At 45.5% G+C, this 15,327-nt stretch overlaps 1 protein-coding gene across 6 annotated transcripts in view; it reads right to left on the bottom strand.

Moving 5' to 3' along the window:
* Positions 1 to 15,327, bottom strand: part of ARMC2 (armadillo repeat containing 2) — a 171,552-nt gene that overhangs the window by 40,183 nt on the left and 116,042 nt on the right. For 5 of the 6 annotated variants that reach the window (XM_050951359.1, XM_050951358.1, XM_050951356.1 and 2 more), the window contains one exon: positions 58 to 218. In XM_050951359.1, coding sequence (XP_050807316.1) covers positions 58 to 218 — 161 coding nt within the window. Of the gene's footprint in view, positions 1 to 57; positions 219 to 15,327 lie in introns of those variants that run through there. The other variant, XM_050951361.1, reaches the window with a different exon arrangement.

Here is a 15,327-nt window from a genome sequence, read left to right on the forward strand (position 1 = left end):
TTTTACTCCTGTTTTGTTCTGCTCTGAGGAAAAGGCAATGAGATTGTTAGCTCTTACCTAAAAATGATGCAAGCAGCACTAGGAGTGTATTGATATCATCTTCTTCAAAGCATGATGCAGCATTTGTGATATTTTCACTATAGTTCCACAGCGTTTTGCATATCAAGCAAGCCAACTGCCAGTCTGTAGGCCCAAAGTCTCTTAAACAATCAACTAACCTGTTAGTATGAAAAAAAAAAGTTTTAATGTTCTGTTCAATTTTATTCTCTCTTGTTCCATTCAAAATCAAACTAGTCTTAAAACATATGCCGACCCAGCCCCTTCTACGCATGCAGGGAAACAGGGGCACCAGCACAATACTAAGCTTAACCTTCTTCCTCATTTTGCCCCTTCTTTTTCCAAGTTCAGTGAAGCCTGGCCACACTGCAGATCACCTGTTCCTGCATTGTGTTCCACCAGCGTGCATTCTGTTGGTGACATCACAGCCACTACAGAACTCTACAGCACAGAGTGGATCAGAACATGTGGAACATGACCTATGAAGGAAGGCTGAAGGAATTGGGTTTGTTTAGTTTGGAAAAGAGAAGACTGAGAGGGGACATGATAGCAGTTTTCAGTTATCTGAAAGGGTGTCATCAGGAGGAGGGAGAAAACTTGTTCACCTTAGCCTCTAATGATAGAACAAGCAGCAATGGGCTTAAACTGCAGCAAGGGAGATTTAGGTTGGACATTAGGAAAAAGTTCCTAACTGTCAGGGTAGTTAAACACTGGAATAGATTGCCTAGGGAGGTTGTGGAATCTCCATCTCTGGAGATATTTAAGAGTAGGTTAGATAAATGTCTATTAGGGATGGTCTAGACAGTATCTGGTCCTGCCATGAGGGCAGGGGACTGGACTCGATGACCTCTCGAGGTCCCTTCCAGTCCTAGAGTCTATGAGTCTATGAGATAAGAATAAATTTTTGCCCAAGAAGTGGCAGTTTTGAACAGCTCTCTTTTACAACCAGGGTTCCAGAATTAAGCCACATCTACAATCCTGGGCAGGATGAACCTCTGAGGGGCAGGGGAGATGGGGGACGACGACTACGACAACAACAACAACAAAACCCACAATAGTTATAGAGGCATGACTACCCCATAGCACCTCCTGCTGGACAAATGTGCCACTATCAGCATTCCCTGAAGCAGGTCTCCTCAGCTCTCCACACACAGATCTGTATGGGAGATGTGGCTTAGCCCTGTGGCAAAATCAAACACAGGGTATACCTTCCTGGGTAGCAGAAGTTCAACTAAAACGTCCCAACAAACAAAAAAGTTTCCTCTATTCTTGAGGGCTTCTTTTCAGCCCACTCTTCGGGTCTTGTTCCATGAAGAGGACTACCTTTAAGAGTCTTTCTGGCTGTGGGATAGAGCATCTCGCCTCCAGGCTGGTTCCCCTGGAGTACTGTTCTCAGCCCAACAGGCTGTTCCTTGTGTCTTCCCCAGTGCTGATACAGAGCAATAGGCCCTCAGGCTGGTTCCATTCTGGAGTACCTGGCCTCTTGCAAACCCTGATTCAGGGCTTTCCACAAAAGCCTCTCCATTCCCTGTAGTTCCACTACAGACTGATCTTTTAGTTCGTTCATAAGGCCTAGGAGTCCATTAAGCTGTCACCTGACCCTCCTTAGTTCTGTCCTCTCAGACTGGGAAGCAGCTAATTAACTATGGCACAGGTGTGGCTAGCCCCATCTCTCCTTAAAAGGGGCCAATCACCCTGTGTGACACCCCACTTATGACCGAATGTGTCATAAACAGATGGTTAAGGGTTATTGTGTCTTTTACCTGTAAAGGGTTAAGAAGCTCAGTAAACCTGGCTGACACCTGACCAGAGGACCAATAGGGAGACAAGATACTTTCAAATCTTGGTAGAGGGAAGTCTTTGTTTGTGCTTTTTGTTTTGTTCGTTGTTCACTCTTGGGACTAAGAGGGACCAGACGTACATCCAGGCTCTCCAAATCTTTCTGAATCAGTCTTTCATGTGTCAAAATTGTAAGTAATAGCCAGGCAAGGCGGATTAGTCTTATGTTTGTTTTCTCAACGTGTAAATGTTTCTTTTTCTGGAAGGATTTTTACCTCTGTTTGCTGTAACTAAGGCTGGGGGGCGTCCCTCTGGCCTATATGCATCTGAGTACCCTGTAAAGCATTTTCCATCCTGATTTCACAGAGATAACTTTTACTTTTTTCTTTCTTTAATTAAAAGCTTTCTTTTAAGAATCTGATTGATTTTCCTTGTTTTAAGATCCAAGGGGATTGGGTCTGAACTCACCAGGGATTGGTGGGGGGAAAGGAGGGCGGATGGTTAATTCCTCCTTGTTTTAAGATCCAAGGAGTTTGAATTGGTGTGAAGCCTCTCAAGGCAACCCAGGGAGGGGAAAGTCTGCGGGGAAAGGACGGAGGATGGTTAATTTCTCCTTGTTTTAAGATCCAAGGGGTTTGAATCTATGTTCCCCAGGGAAGGTTTTGGGGGAACAGAAAGTGTGCTAGACACTAAATTCTGGCTGGTGGCAGCGTACCAGATCTAAGCTAGTAATTAAGCTTAGAAGTGTTAATGCAGGTCCCAACTTTTTGTACTCTAAAGTTCAAACTGGGGAAAGAAACCTTGACAATATGTAATATCAATCCTGGGGAAAGAACCATTCTATCTAGCTACTGCTAATTGAAGAACAAGAAATCAGGATCAAGCCCTTTGCTTCCTTTCGAGCTATATATCAGAGAAGGAAGAGCCCCAGGATCCTGAAGAATCAGCATATCTGGCTACTCTCAGAGTTCAAGCTCCCAAGTTGCTTCTTTTGTGCTGTTTCCCGAGACACACCACAGGATTTGGACCCTTATTTTCAGTTTTGATCCTGTTGGGCTTGCACTGTCTGAAGAGTGAGGCTTTGAAATTTGGGGGTCATTTGGTCCCACAACTCAAAGTGAAATTCATCTGAAACCGCTGAGCTGAATTCATATTAAAAGAAGTAAAACCTCTTGGTTTAGATGTGAAACATTAGCCCATGCCCACCACCAGTATCAGGCCCTGCCTTTGACCAGGCTTTCCATGTGAAGGGGGAATGCTGGGGGGCTCACAGGGCTGCACATAAAAAAAAAAGTCGCCAATAAACAACAAGCCTGCCAATATCCAAAACAATTAACATTGCAGTCAGTTGGATGGATTTGGTTCCAGGCAAAATATTTCCATTAATAGAAAGTTGTCATTAACAGAAGTGCTGTTAAAATGGGAACCTGCAACTATCTACCATCAAAAAGTGAAAATAACTGTCAGCAAAAGCAAAAAGCACCAGAGGTGATACTATGCAACATCAGCAGGCCAGCCTAGCTGTAAAGTGGAATTTTGGTCCTAGGCTTTTTCCAGTCCTTCTGGGAAGGAAAAAGATAATTTAGGAATCAAGTGCAGCAGTGGCCAGAATATCTGCCTGCACTAAAAATTCAGAAGAGAACCTGAGATGAACACATCTGCAACTTCTAGCACTGGGGGAAGTAGCACTGACAATTTAAATGAGTCATCAGTTCCTATTGGTCATGAAGATATGTGTCCAGGAAGAAGTCCCAAGACAACCTCGGCCAAGATCCAGTACTATGGCCACATGTCCCCATGAACTTTCAGATTCCATCCATTATCTTGTTGAGAAAGGACCTATTCAAATGACATATGGAATTTTAAATTTTCCACAGCAGCATGGCAGACATTTCACTGATCAACACTATGAAAGAGTACTAGCAAATGGCAAATCTGTCAGTCGAAGCTGGATGGTGTGTTCCTGTGCAGTGAAAAGGCTGTTCTGTTTTCCATGCTATCAGTTTGCCATAGCAGCTCCCAGGCCATCTAAACATCATGAAGAAGCTTTCATAAACAGTATGTCAGACTGGAAAAAGTTGGAGCCTAAACCAAGGAAGCATGAAGGTCATATGAACTGCTCCTTAGCCTAGAAAGAACTGCACAGTTGTCTCAAGAATTCTGTGACTGCTGATGAAAAGCTGCAGCAGGAAATGAAAGGAAAGAAACACTGTTGGCATTTCATACTGCAGCAATTTCTACATGTCACCTATTTCTTGGTGAGACAAATCTGCCATTTTCAGGTGATGATGAACACCTGGGAGATAGATGGAATGGATAGTTCCTGAGAGGGTTTGTGTTATGAAGACCTGTTCTATAGTGGGGCGGGTGGGGTGGGAGATATGGACCTAAGATATATAATTTCAGCTACGAAAATAGCATAGCTGAAGTCCATGCATCTTAGGTTGACTCACCTCGTGTCCTCACAGCGCAGGGCCGACTGCCACTGCTCCCCCGTTGCGTCTGCTTCTGCCTCCCACCACAGTGGAGTACAGGAGTCAATGGCAGAGTGATTGGGGATCAATCACTACCCGCCGGATCGGCGGGTAGTGTAGACGTACCCTAAGTATAATCCTGTTTTGGCAGGTCATTTGGATAAAGTGAAGGCAGGTGGAAATGTGAACTCTAGGTTTAAATTGCAGCAAGGGTGGTTTAGATTGGACTTTAGGGAAAACTTTCTAATGGTCAAGGTGGTTAAGCACTGGAATAAATTGCTTAGGGAGGTTGTGGAATCTCCATCACTGGAGATGTTTAAGAGCAGCTTAGACTAACACCTGTCAGGGATGGTCTATATAATACTTAATCCTGCCACGAGTGCAGGGGACTGGACTTGATCAGTGGTTCTCAACCATGGTTACCTGTACCCCTGGGGATACATAGGGGACTTCCAGGAGGTACATCAAGTCATCTAGATATTTACTTCATTTTACAATAGGCTTCCCAGAAAACCATTAGTGAAGTTAGTATAAACTTATATTTCATTCAGTTACTTGTTTATACAGCTCTATATACTATACACTATAATGTAAGTACAATATTTATATTCCAATTGATTTATTTTATGGATTATATGGTAAAAATGAGAAAGTCAGCATTTTTTCAGTAATAGTCTGCTGATGCTTTTGTATTTTTATATCTGGTTTTGTAAGCAAGTAGTTTTTAAGTGAAGTGAAACTTGGGGGTACGCAAGACAAATCAGACTCCTGAAAGGGGTACAATAGTCTGGAAAGGTTGAGAGCCACTGGAATAAATGACTTCTCAAAGTTCCTTCCAGGCCTATGATTATCTAGTAAAGACACCCAGAATGGGTTATCTCAACTGTTGGGTCCAAAAACTAGATAACAAATTCTGATGGAAGTGAAAACTGCAACAACAACAAAAAGATGCACTGTTGCTCAACTGTACACTGGGTTGTTTTCATCTGGAACAAATATCTCTAACTTTTCGGAATGCAGAAGTGCATGAAGAAACAGCATCTACTAAAGAGACCTTTCTTACATTCCTGAATGTCAAAGGGCCTTCCAGAGCAGAACTTGCTGAAACTACTTTAAAGCAGCTAGAACACATGGGACTTAAAATAACAGACTGCAAAGCCCAATGTTATGATAATGGCTCAACAGGAGGGACAAGCGCAAAGGTTTGCAGGCACAAATTAGGAAAGTGCATTCCTGTGCCATATCTACATATATGGCCTTGTATTCACAACTGGGATTTGCTGATTTCTGATGCTTGCTGCTTTTTCCCTTGAATCCAACAATTATTTGGTATACTGTTGTTTAGTGGCTCTCCTAAAAGGTGGGATATGTTTAAAAACAAAAACAAAAACAAACACGTGTCTATTTCCCTGAAACCTCTGGCTGAAAAAAAGATGGGAGGCACACATAGGTCCGTAAAAGCTATTAATCAACAGCTCTCCCAGCTCCGTGATGCACTACTGGAGCTACATAATTGTACCTCTAACGATATGGTTTGCTGAGAGGCAAAATGACTGCAAGATAAACTATCTACTTATTCTTTCATGGTAGCCCTCACTGTGTGGTACAAGGTGTTGAACAAAATCCGCACAACGCAGAGAAAGTTACTCACCTTGCAGTAACTGAAGTTCTTTGAGATGTGTGTCCCTGTGGGTGCTCCACTCTAGGTGACAGTGCGTCCCGGCGCTGTTGATTGGAGATTTTCGGTAGCAGTGCCTGGTTGGGGCGCACGCACCCAGATGGTATCTCCCGTCTAGTTGGAATCTTCCTGAGTGCGTGCGCCCCACACCCTCCTCAGTTCCTTCTCTGCTGTGGAGCATCATTCTAGTACTCCAAAGTAGAGGGGAGGAGGGCAGGGAGTGGAGCACACACAGGGACACACATCTCGAAGAAGTTCAGTTACTGCAAGGTGAGTAACTTTCTCTTCTTCTTCGAGTGCTGTCCCTGTGGGTGCTCCACTTTAGGTGAATGTGTAGCAGTACCCACTAAGGTTGGTGGGACTTTGGAGATGCAGCAGGGAGTACTGAAGATAGTACTGTATGGCCTACTGCGTCTGCCGTGGTGTCTTGCACGACAGCATAGTGTTTTGCAAACGTGTGTTCAGATGACCATGTAGCTGCCTTGCAGATATCAGGAATGGGAACGTTGTGTAAGAAGGCAATGGATGCCGACATGGCTCTAGTGGAATGAGTTCTAATGTTATCGGGCGGTTGAAGATTCTTAGCGCGGTAACAGGATCTGATGCAGTCAGAGATCCACTTGGATAGACATTGTTTAGAGATAGCCGTGCCCCTTGATCTTTCGGCAATGGAAACGAAGAGTCGTGGAGACTTGCGAAATGGTTTAGTCCATTCTAAATAAAAGGCAATTGCTCTCCTCACGTCGAGAGTATGCAGGGTTGCTTCCTGCAGAGTTTTGTGAGGTTTGGGATAGAAAGTAGGTAAGTATATAGGTTGGTTGAGGTGGAAGGTTGACACCACCTTGGAAGAAATTTAGGATGTTGTTTCAAAGTGACTTTATCTTTGGAGAAGATTGTGTAGGGAGGGTGGGCCATGAGGGCACTCATTTCACCAACTCTCCTCGCTGATGTTATGGCGACTAGGAAAGCCACCTTCATGGACATATGGAGGTGAGAGGAGGTAGCCAAGGCCTCAAATGGAGGTTTCATGAGGGCACGAAGTACGAGGTTAAGATTCCATGTAGCCACTGTTGGATGAATTTCAGGGTAAAGATTTTGCAGACCAGCGAGAAAGCGTTTAATGGTGGGGTGTGTAAAGAGTGAGTACCCATCCAATAGGTCATGGAAGGTGGTAAGCGCCGCCAGGTGCACTTTGATGGAGCTGATCGAGAGTCCGTCTTGTTTTAGTTTCAGGAGGTAGTCTAGAATGTTAGGGAGGGTCACATTATTGGGTGCTAAATGGTTATGCGAGCACCAAAGAGCGAAACGTCTCCACTTCTGCAGGTAGGTTTTACGAGTGGAGTCTCTCCTACTGTGCAAGAGGACATGTTGGACGTGCTCGGAACAGGCTAGTTCATGGGTTTGGAACCATGAAGGAACCAGGCTGTGAGGTGGAGTTTTTGGAGCTGGGGGTGAAGGACTTGTCCGTTGTCCTGGTAAAGGAGGTCTGGTCTGTTGGGGAGAGCCCATAGGTGATGGGAGGACATGCGGAAAAGGTAGGGGTACTACGTCTGTCTTGGCCAAGCCAGGGCAATAAGGATGACCCGGGCCTTGTCGTCCGCGATCTTCTGAAGAACCCTGTGTAGTAGAGGGATAGGTGGGAAGGCGTACAGGAGGCAGTTGTTCCATGGGATGAGGAATGCATCCCCTAAGGATGCAATCCCGAGTCCCGCCCTGGAGCAAAACAGAGGACATTTCCGGTTTCGAGTCGTGGCAAAGAGATCTATGGACGGCGTGCCCCAGTGGGAGAAGAGCTGTTGGAGTACTGCGGGGTGCAGTTCCCATTCGTGTTCCATTGAGAAGTGTCTGCTGAGTGCGTCGGCAGTCGTGTTGTGACAGCCTGGTAGATAGGAAGCAATGATCTGTATTCGATGTTGTATGCACCAATTCCATAGTCGAATGGCTTCCATGCAGAGGGAATGTGATCGTGCTCCCCCTTGTCTGTTTATGTAATACATACATGCTATGTTGTCTGTTAAGACTTGCAGGTTTTTGTTCTTTATGAGGGGAAGAAAGTGAAGGCATGCTCTCCTCACTGTTGTGAGCTCTAAGAGATTTATGTGTAGATGTGTCTCTGATGCAGACCACTGGCCTTGTGCCCTGTGTTCCCCTAGATGCGCTCCCCAAACAATCAGGGAAGCATCCGTGGTGAGCATGAACATTGGAGATCGTTGCTGGAAGGAAACCCCTGTGCAGAGGTTTTCTGGACTTGTCCACCATTGTAGGGAAGCTATAACATGAGGTGGAGGAGTTAGCAGCATCCCTAAGGGATGTCTGCTGGGTTTGAAACTGGAGTTGAGCCAGCCCTGGAGGCATCGCATATGTAGCCTGGCGTGTTGAACCACGAAGGTGGTAGCTGCCATGTGACCAAGGAGCTGTAGGCAGATTCTCGCTTGCGTCCTGGGACGAATAGAGAGCGTATGTATGAGCTGTGTGATAGCGAGGAATCTGTTGTATGGGAGCGAGGCCCTGCTCTGGGTTGAGTCGAGATGAGCTCCAATGAATTCGATCTGTTGCGTAGGTATCAGAGTAGATTTTTGAATGTTTATTTGGAGGCCTAGGTTGTGAAAAATGGAGATGGCGAAGCACGTGGCTTGAAGTGTCTCGCCATAGGAGTCGCCCCGATGAGGCAATCGTCCAGGTAGGGGAAAAGTGTGACCCCGTGTTTGCGGAGGTGAGCCACAACCACGGCTAGGGTCTTGGAAAAAACTCTTGGAGCTGTGGAGAGTCCAAAAGGGATAACTCTGTATTGGAAGTGATCCTGACCGATTGTGAATCATAGGAAGCGTCTGTGAGCTGGATGTATTGATATATGGAAGTAAGCATCTTGTAGGTCGAGGGCTGTGAACCAGTCCCCTTGATCCAATGCAGGTATTATTGTGCCCAATGTGACCATCTTGAATCTTTGTGTCCTCACAAATTTGTTCAGTCGGCGTAGGTCTAGTACAGGCCTCCATCCCCCGGTTTTCTTCTGCGTTAGAAAGTAATGGGAGTAGAACCCTGTCCCTTGGTGTTGCGTCGGCACAGGTTCCACTGCGCCTAGTTGCAGAAGGTGTGCCATTTCTGTGCGAAGTAACTGTTCGTGAGAAGGGTCCCTGAAGAGGGACGGGGAAGGGGAAAGGGTAGGATATGAACGGGATGGAGTAACCGGTCCGAACTATTTCGAGGACCCAATGGTCCTGTGTAATCCGCTGCCAAGCATGTTGGAAATACTGGAGGCGGTGGCCAAACGGACAGGTAAGTGGTGGAATCAAGGGGTGGTTGTGCAGACCCTCGACCAAAGCTTCAAAACTGTTGTTTATTGCCTGGTGGATGGAAGGTTGTGGCTTGATTTTGATTTTGTCTGCGTTTGGGAGGTCTAGTACGATTCCTAGTTGCGTCATATGGTCTGGATTGAGGGCGATAGTACTGATGTGTGTGTGGTCTTTGGTATGGTTGGTATCGTTGTCTCCTGGGAAGTGATGGGTGAATGCCCAGGGTGCGCAGTGTCGCTCTCGAATCTTTCATGGTGTGGAGGAGTTCATCAGTTTTTTTCGAAAAGAGTTTGTCCTTATCAAAGGGGAGGTCCTCCACTTTGGTCTGGAGCTCTTTAGGAATGCCTGACGCAGAGAGCCATGAGACTCTGTGCATAACCACAGCAGTTGCAGTGGTACAGGCTGCTGTGTCCGCTGTGTCTAAGGACGCTTGTAGGGCCATTCTGGAGATCAGTTGTCCCTCAGACAGGATTGATTTGAAGTCTGCTCTTCTGTCCTCTGGGATGTATGAGGCAAATTCGAGAAGCTTATTATAATTATCAAAATCATAGCTGGCGAGGAGAGCAGAATAGTTTGCAATCCTGAACTGTAGCGTAGAGGATGTATAAACCTTGCGGCCTAGGACATCAAGGCGTCTAAGGTCCTTGTCTTGTGGGGTTGGTCGATATTGTGACTGTTTAGTTCGCTGTGTAACTGCATCAATGACAAGAGAGTTCGGTGGTGGATGAGAAAATAGGAAATCTGCATCCTTTGCAGGAACGTAGTATTTACGTTCGATCTTCTTACAAGTTGGTACTAGAGAAGCTGGGGTTTGCCAGAGGGTGTCAGCTGGCTCCATGAGTGCTTCATTTATAGGGAGCGCGATTTTCGAGGGCGCAGATGGTTGAAGAATTTTGAGGAGTTTGTGCTGATTCTCCTGAACCTCTTCTAAGGGGATATCCTGACTGATTGCAACTCTCCTGAAAAGCTCTTGAAATTGTTTGCAGTCGTCCATGGACTGTGGAGGTGGAGGGAGGATGGCTTCATCTGAGGCTAATGGAGAGTTAGGGCTAGGTGAGTCAGGATATGGCGCATAGCTCACAGACGCTGGAGGAGGCTCAGGCACCCTGGAAGTGGATGGAGCAGGAGATTGAGGCACCGAAGGAAGATGATTGGTAGGAGGATTTTGCCACGGGTATCACTGAGGCCAAGGCATGGGGTAGGAGAACCCAGGCATCGCCCACGGGGGGGCAACACAGGGAAACTGAGGCTGCTGGGCTTGAGCCGTAACCTGAGGTGGTAAAGGTGCCTGTGGAGGAGAAGCAGGAGGGGAGAACTCCACTTGCTGCTGTAGCTCAAGGTCACCATTGGTGAAAGCCAGTTCAGGTGGAGAAAGTGGCAGGTCCAGAAAGGAGTCCTCTGTGTCTAGGAGCAGAGAGTGAGGCTCAGGTGGCACTAAAAGGTCACTTTGAGTGAGAAGCTGTTGCTCCTGCTCTCTAGGCTGATCTAAGCCTTCTCTCTGCTCTGGTTCTTTAGTAGGAGAGAGTGGCAGAGAGTGTCCTGCTGTGTTGAGCCTAGAGGTGCCCTGCAGGGGGTCTGCTGCTGGTGCGCGGGCAGAAGAGTGGCTGGGTGCTGACCCTCTTCGCGGTGCCGAGGCTGATCGCGCTGTCGGCACCGCAGCTATTTTCGTCGCTGAGGCAGAGCGCGCTGGCGGCACCGCGGCCGCTCTTAGCACTGAAATTGACCAGGCTATAAGTGCCACGGCCGTTCTGGGTGTCGGAACTGAACGCGCTGCCAGCACCGTGGCCGGTGCCGGTGCCGAGGAGGAACGTGGTGCCGGTGCTGTAGCCTTCCTCGGTGCCGAAGAGGAGTGAGGTGTCAGCGCCGCAGTTGTTTGCGGCGCTGAGGGGACCGAGTCAGTAGGTGCCTTCCCCGCGCGGGAGGTCTGGTCCCTGCCTCTAAGCTCTGTCAGAGCGGTTGCTGAGGCATTAGGAGAGGCTGAAACAGCTGTCTTTTGGGCTGTCAGCACAGGGGGTAGGGATCTCGCCGGAGACCCCCTACCCTTGTTAGCGTCTCGTTTGTGAGACTGCTGAGCTTCTTGCCTCTGCTCCAGAGAGGGTGAAGCAACGCTCCTCACCGGTTCCGATCTGGCTGGGGAGTGTGTGGGAGCGGGTTCTACCTTTCCCGTCTCAGACAGCGGCTGCAGGGATTTTTCCATCATGATGATCTTGAGGCGCAGATCCCTGTCACGATGAGCTCTTGACTTGAGGCTCACACAATGGAGGCACTTCGCGGGGCTGTGGGTGTCCCCGAGGCACTTCACACAATGAGAGTGGCCATCTGAGCGTGGCATGGAGTCCTGACAGGAGATGCATCTTTTGAAACCTGAAGATCCTGGCATTACGAGTTAGAGAAGAGAGTCTCAATGGGAGACAAGCATGAGGGTTTTTTGTTTTTTTTTAAATAAAGTAACTAACTATGTAACTATACTAAAGGAAGGGAAACAACTGGGAAGTAATTAATAATTATTTCTATGTTCTTTGTTACTGTTTCCTATAGAGATCAGAGAAGAGAAAGTAGCACTGCCCCGAGTCCCGTCTTCAGCCGAGGACGGTTGAGAAGGAACTGAGGAGGGTGTGGGGCGCACACACTCAGGAAGATTCCAACTAGACGGGAGATACCATCTGGGTGCGTGCGCCCCAACCAAGCACTGCTACCGAAAATCTCCGATCAACAGTGCCGGGACGCACTGTCACCTAGAGTGGAGCACCCACAGGGACAGCACTCGAAGAAGAACAAGCAGTTTCAGGGAAATGATATGAATGTTAGTACGGCATGCAGATTAATACAAACAGCAGAAGCAGCAGCCTTCCACAATTATCATGAAACAGGTTTCGATACAGCACTTGAGAAAGCCAAAGAAATGGCACCTGACTTGGATGTAGAATGAGCATTTCCAGTTATTCACTCAAGGGAGAGAAAGAAATAGTTATCTGAAGATAGAGGAGCTGATGGTGAAATGGATACAAAAGAGAAGTTCGGGACTGATTTTTTAAAAGTCTGTTCTGAACACTGTCATTACAGAAATTTACAGCAGGTTTAAGGAATTTTTAGCTATGTATGACTTCTTACATATACTTCCCAAACTTGATGATGACTCTCTGGAAAAAGCATGTAAAGAATTGGCTGCAACTGAAGCAGACTTATCAGCTAACCTACTGGATAAACTTGTGATATTAAAATGTATTTTGAATAAAGCTGAAGTTAAAACTCTGCGTTAGATTCTGAACTTTATCATTAAGAACAAACTGCACTTAGTATTTCCCAATGTTTACACAGTGTATCTCATGTATTTATCAATTCCTAGTACTGTAGCTTCAGCTGAAGGCTCTTTCTCCAAGATCTCCAAGATATGATACGGTCTCGCATGATATTCTTATAGATAAACTAGGAAAGTACAATTTAGATGGGGCTACTATAAGGTGGGTGCATAACTGGCTGGATAACCGTACTCAGAGAGTAGTTGTTAATGGCTCCCAATCCTGCTGGAAAGGTATAACAAGTGGGGTTCCGCAGGGGTCTGTTTTGGGACCGGTTCTGTTCAATATCTTCATCAACGATTTAGACGTTGGCATAGAAAGTACGCTTATTAAGTTTGTGGACGATACCAAACTGGGAGGGATTGCAACTGCTTTGGAGGACAGGGTCAAAATTCAAAATGATCTGGACAAATTGGAGAAATGGTCTGAGGTAAACAGGATGAAGTTCAATAAAGATAAATGCAAAGTGCTCCACTTAGGAAGGAACAATCAGTTTCACACATACAGAATGGGAAGAGACTGTCTAGGAAGGAGTATGGCAGAAAGAGATCTAGGGGTCATAGTAGACCACAAGCTTAATATGAGTCAACAGTGTGATACTGTTGCAAAAAAAAGCAAACGTGATTCTGGGATGCATTAACAGGTGTGTTGTAAACAAGACACGAGAAGTCATTCTTCCGCTTTACTCTGCGCTGGTCAGGCCTCAGCTGGAGTATTGTGTCCAGTTCTGGGCACCGCATTTCAAGAAAGATGGGGAGAAATTGGAGAGGGTCCAGAGAAGAGAAACAAGAATGATTAAAGGTCTTGAGAACATGACCTATGAAGGAAGGCTGAAGGAATTGGGTTTGTTTAGTTTGGAAAAGAGAAGACTGAGAGGGGACATGATAGCAGTTTCAGGTATCTAAAAGGGTGTCATCAGGAGGAGGGAGAAAACTTGTTCACCTTAGCCTCCAATGATAGAACAAGAAGCAATGGGCTTAAACTGCAGCAAGAGAGATTTAGGTTGGACATTAGGAAAAAGTTTCTAACTGTCAGGGTAGTTAAACACTGGAATAGATTGCCTAGGGAAGTTGTGGAATCTCCATCTCTGGAGATATTTAAGAGTAGGTTAGATAAATGTCTATTAGGGATGGTCTAGACAATATTTGGTCCTGCCATGAGGGCAGGGGACTGGACTCCATGACCTCTCGAGGTCCCTTCCAATCCTAGAGTCTATGAATCTATGAATCAGAAAGACCTATTTATAGTCTCAAATGTCATAGGAGAAATTGAGTGCTTTAGCTCTATTTTCTATTGAAAGTCGAGTTGGAAAGCAGTTGGACTTCACAGAACTGATTAATACTTTTGCAACCACAAAAGGGAAGAAAAATTGTTTTGTAGTGATTCTATCTGCATACAGGGTGAACTATTTTGCAAATTTTTAAATTTATGATTATTTACTTTACTATTTCAGGCCACTAACTGATTTCTGTTTTAACTCATCAGTTACTGGTGTTTTGTTTGCTACATAAGCAGATTCCATTTGGAGGATTTTCAAAGAACAATATAAAACAGGCCAAAAAGATAATTTGAAGAGCAAGTACCATAAGACTCAAACACTAACAGCAAAAAAAAAAAAAAAAAAAAACCTCAGAAGCAGGGAAGCCTACCAAACAATCAGTGAGGTCACTGGATGAGTGAGATGCTAAAGGAGCACTTAAAGAAGACAAGGCCATTGGTCTTCACTGTAGAGAATGTGAGGGAAATTACCACACCTGAGCTATTCTTTTTATGTGACAAATCTGAGGAACTGTCCCAGATTGAGGTGTCAACAGAGGTGGTTTTGGAATAAAATGATTAAACAAACAGTAATATGTCACCAGGACCAGATGGTATTCACACAAGAGTTCTGAAGGAACTCAAATACAAAACTGCAGAACTACTAACTATGGTATGTAACCTATCATGTAAATCAGTTTCTGTACCAGATGACTGGAGGACAGCTAATGTGATGCCAATTTTTTAAAAAGGCTCTAGAGGTGATCCTGGCAATTACAAGCTGGTAAGCCTAACTTTGGTACTAGGCAAACTGGTTGAAACTATAGTAAAGAACAGAATTATCAGACACATGGATGAACATGATGTGTTGGGGAAAGGTCATCACAGCTTTTGTAAAGGGAAATCATGCCTTACCTATCTATCGGAATTCTCTGAAGGAGTCAACAAACATGTGAACAAGGGTGATCCAGTGTATCTAGTGTACCTGGACTTTCAGAAAACCTTTGACAGGGTCCCTCACCAAAGGCTCTTAAGCAAATTAGGCAGTCATGAGATATGGTGGGGGGGGGGGAAGGTCCTCTTGTGCATCAGTAATTGGTAAAAATACAGGAAAGAAAAGGCAGTAATAAATGGCGAGTTTTCAGAATGGAGAGAGGTAAATAATGGTGTTCCCCATTCCTGGGGATCCGTTTCAGGGATCTATACTGGAATCAGTGCTGTTCAATATATTTATAAATGATCTGGAAAGAGGGTAAACAGTGAAGTAGCAAAGTCTGCAGACAATACAAAATTGCTCAAGATAATTAAGTTCAAAGCAGACTATGAAGAATTACAAAGGGATCACACAAAACTGGGTGATGGGGCAACAAAACATCAGATGAAATTCAATGCTGATAAATGCAAAGTAATGAATACTGGAAAATATTATCCCAATTATACATATAAAATGATGGGGTGTAAATTAGCTGTTACCACTCAAAAAAGAGATC

This window comes from Gopherus flavomarginatus, chromosome 4 (genome assembly GCF_025201925.1).
Source record: "Gopherus flavomarginatus isolate rGopFla2 chromosome 4, rGopFla2.mat.asm, whole genome shotgun sequence".
NCBI lineage: Eukaryota > Metazoa > Chordata > Testudines > Testudinidae > Gopherus > Gopherus flavomarginatus.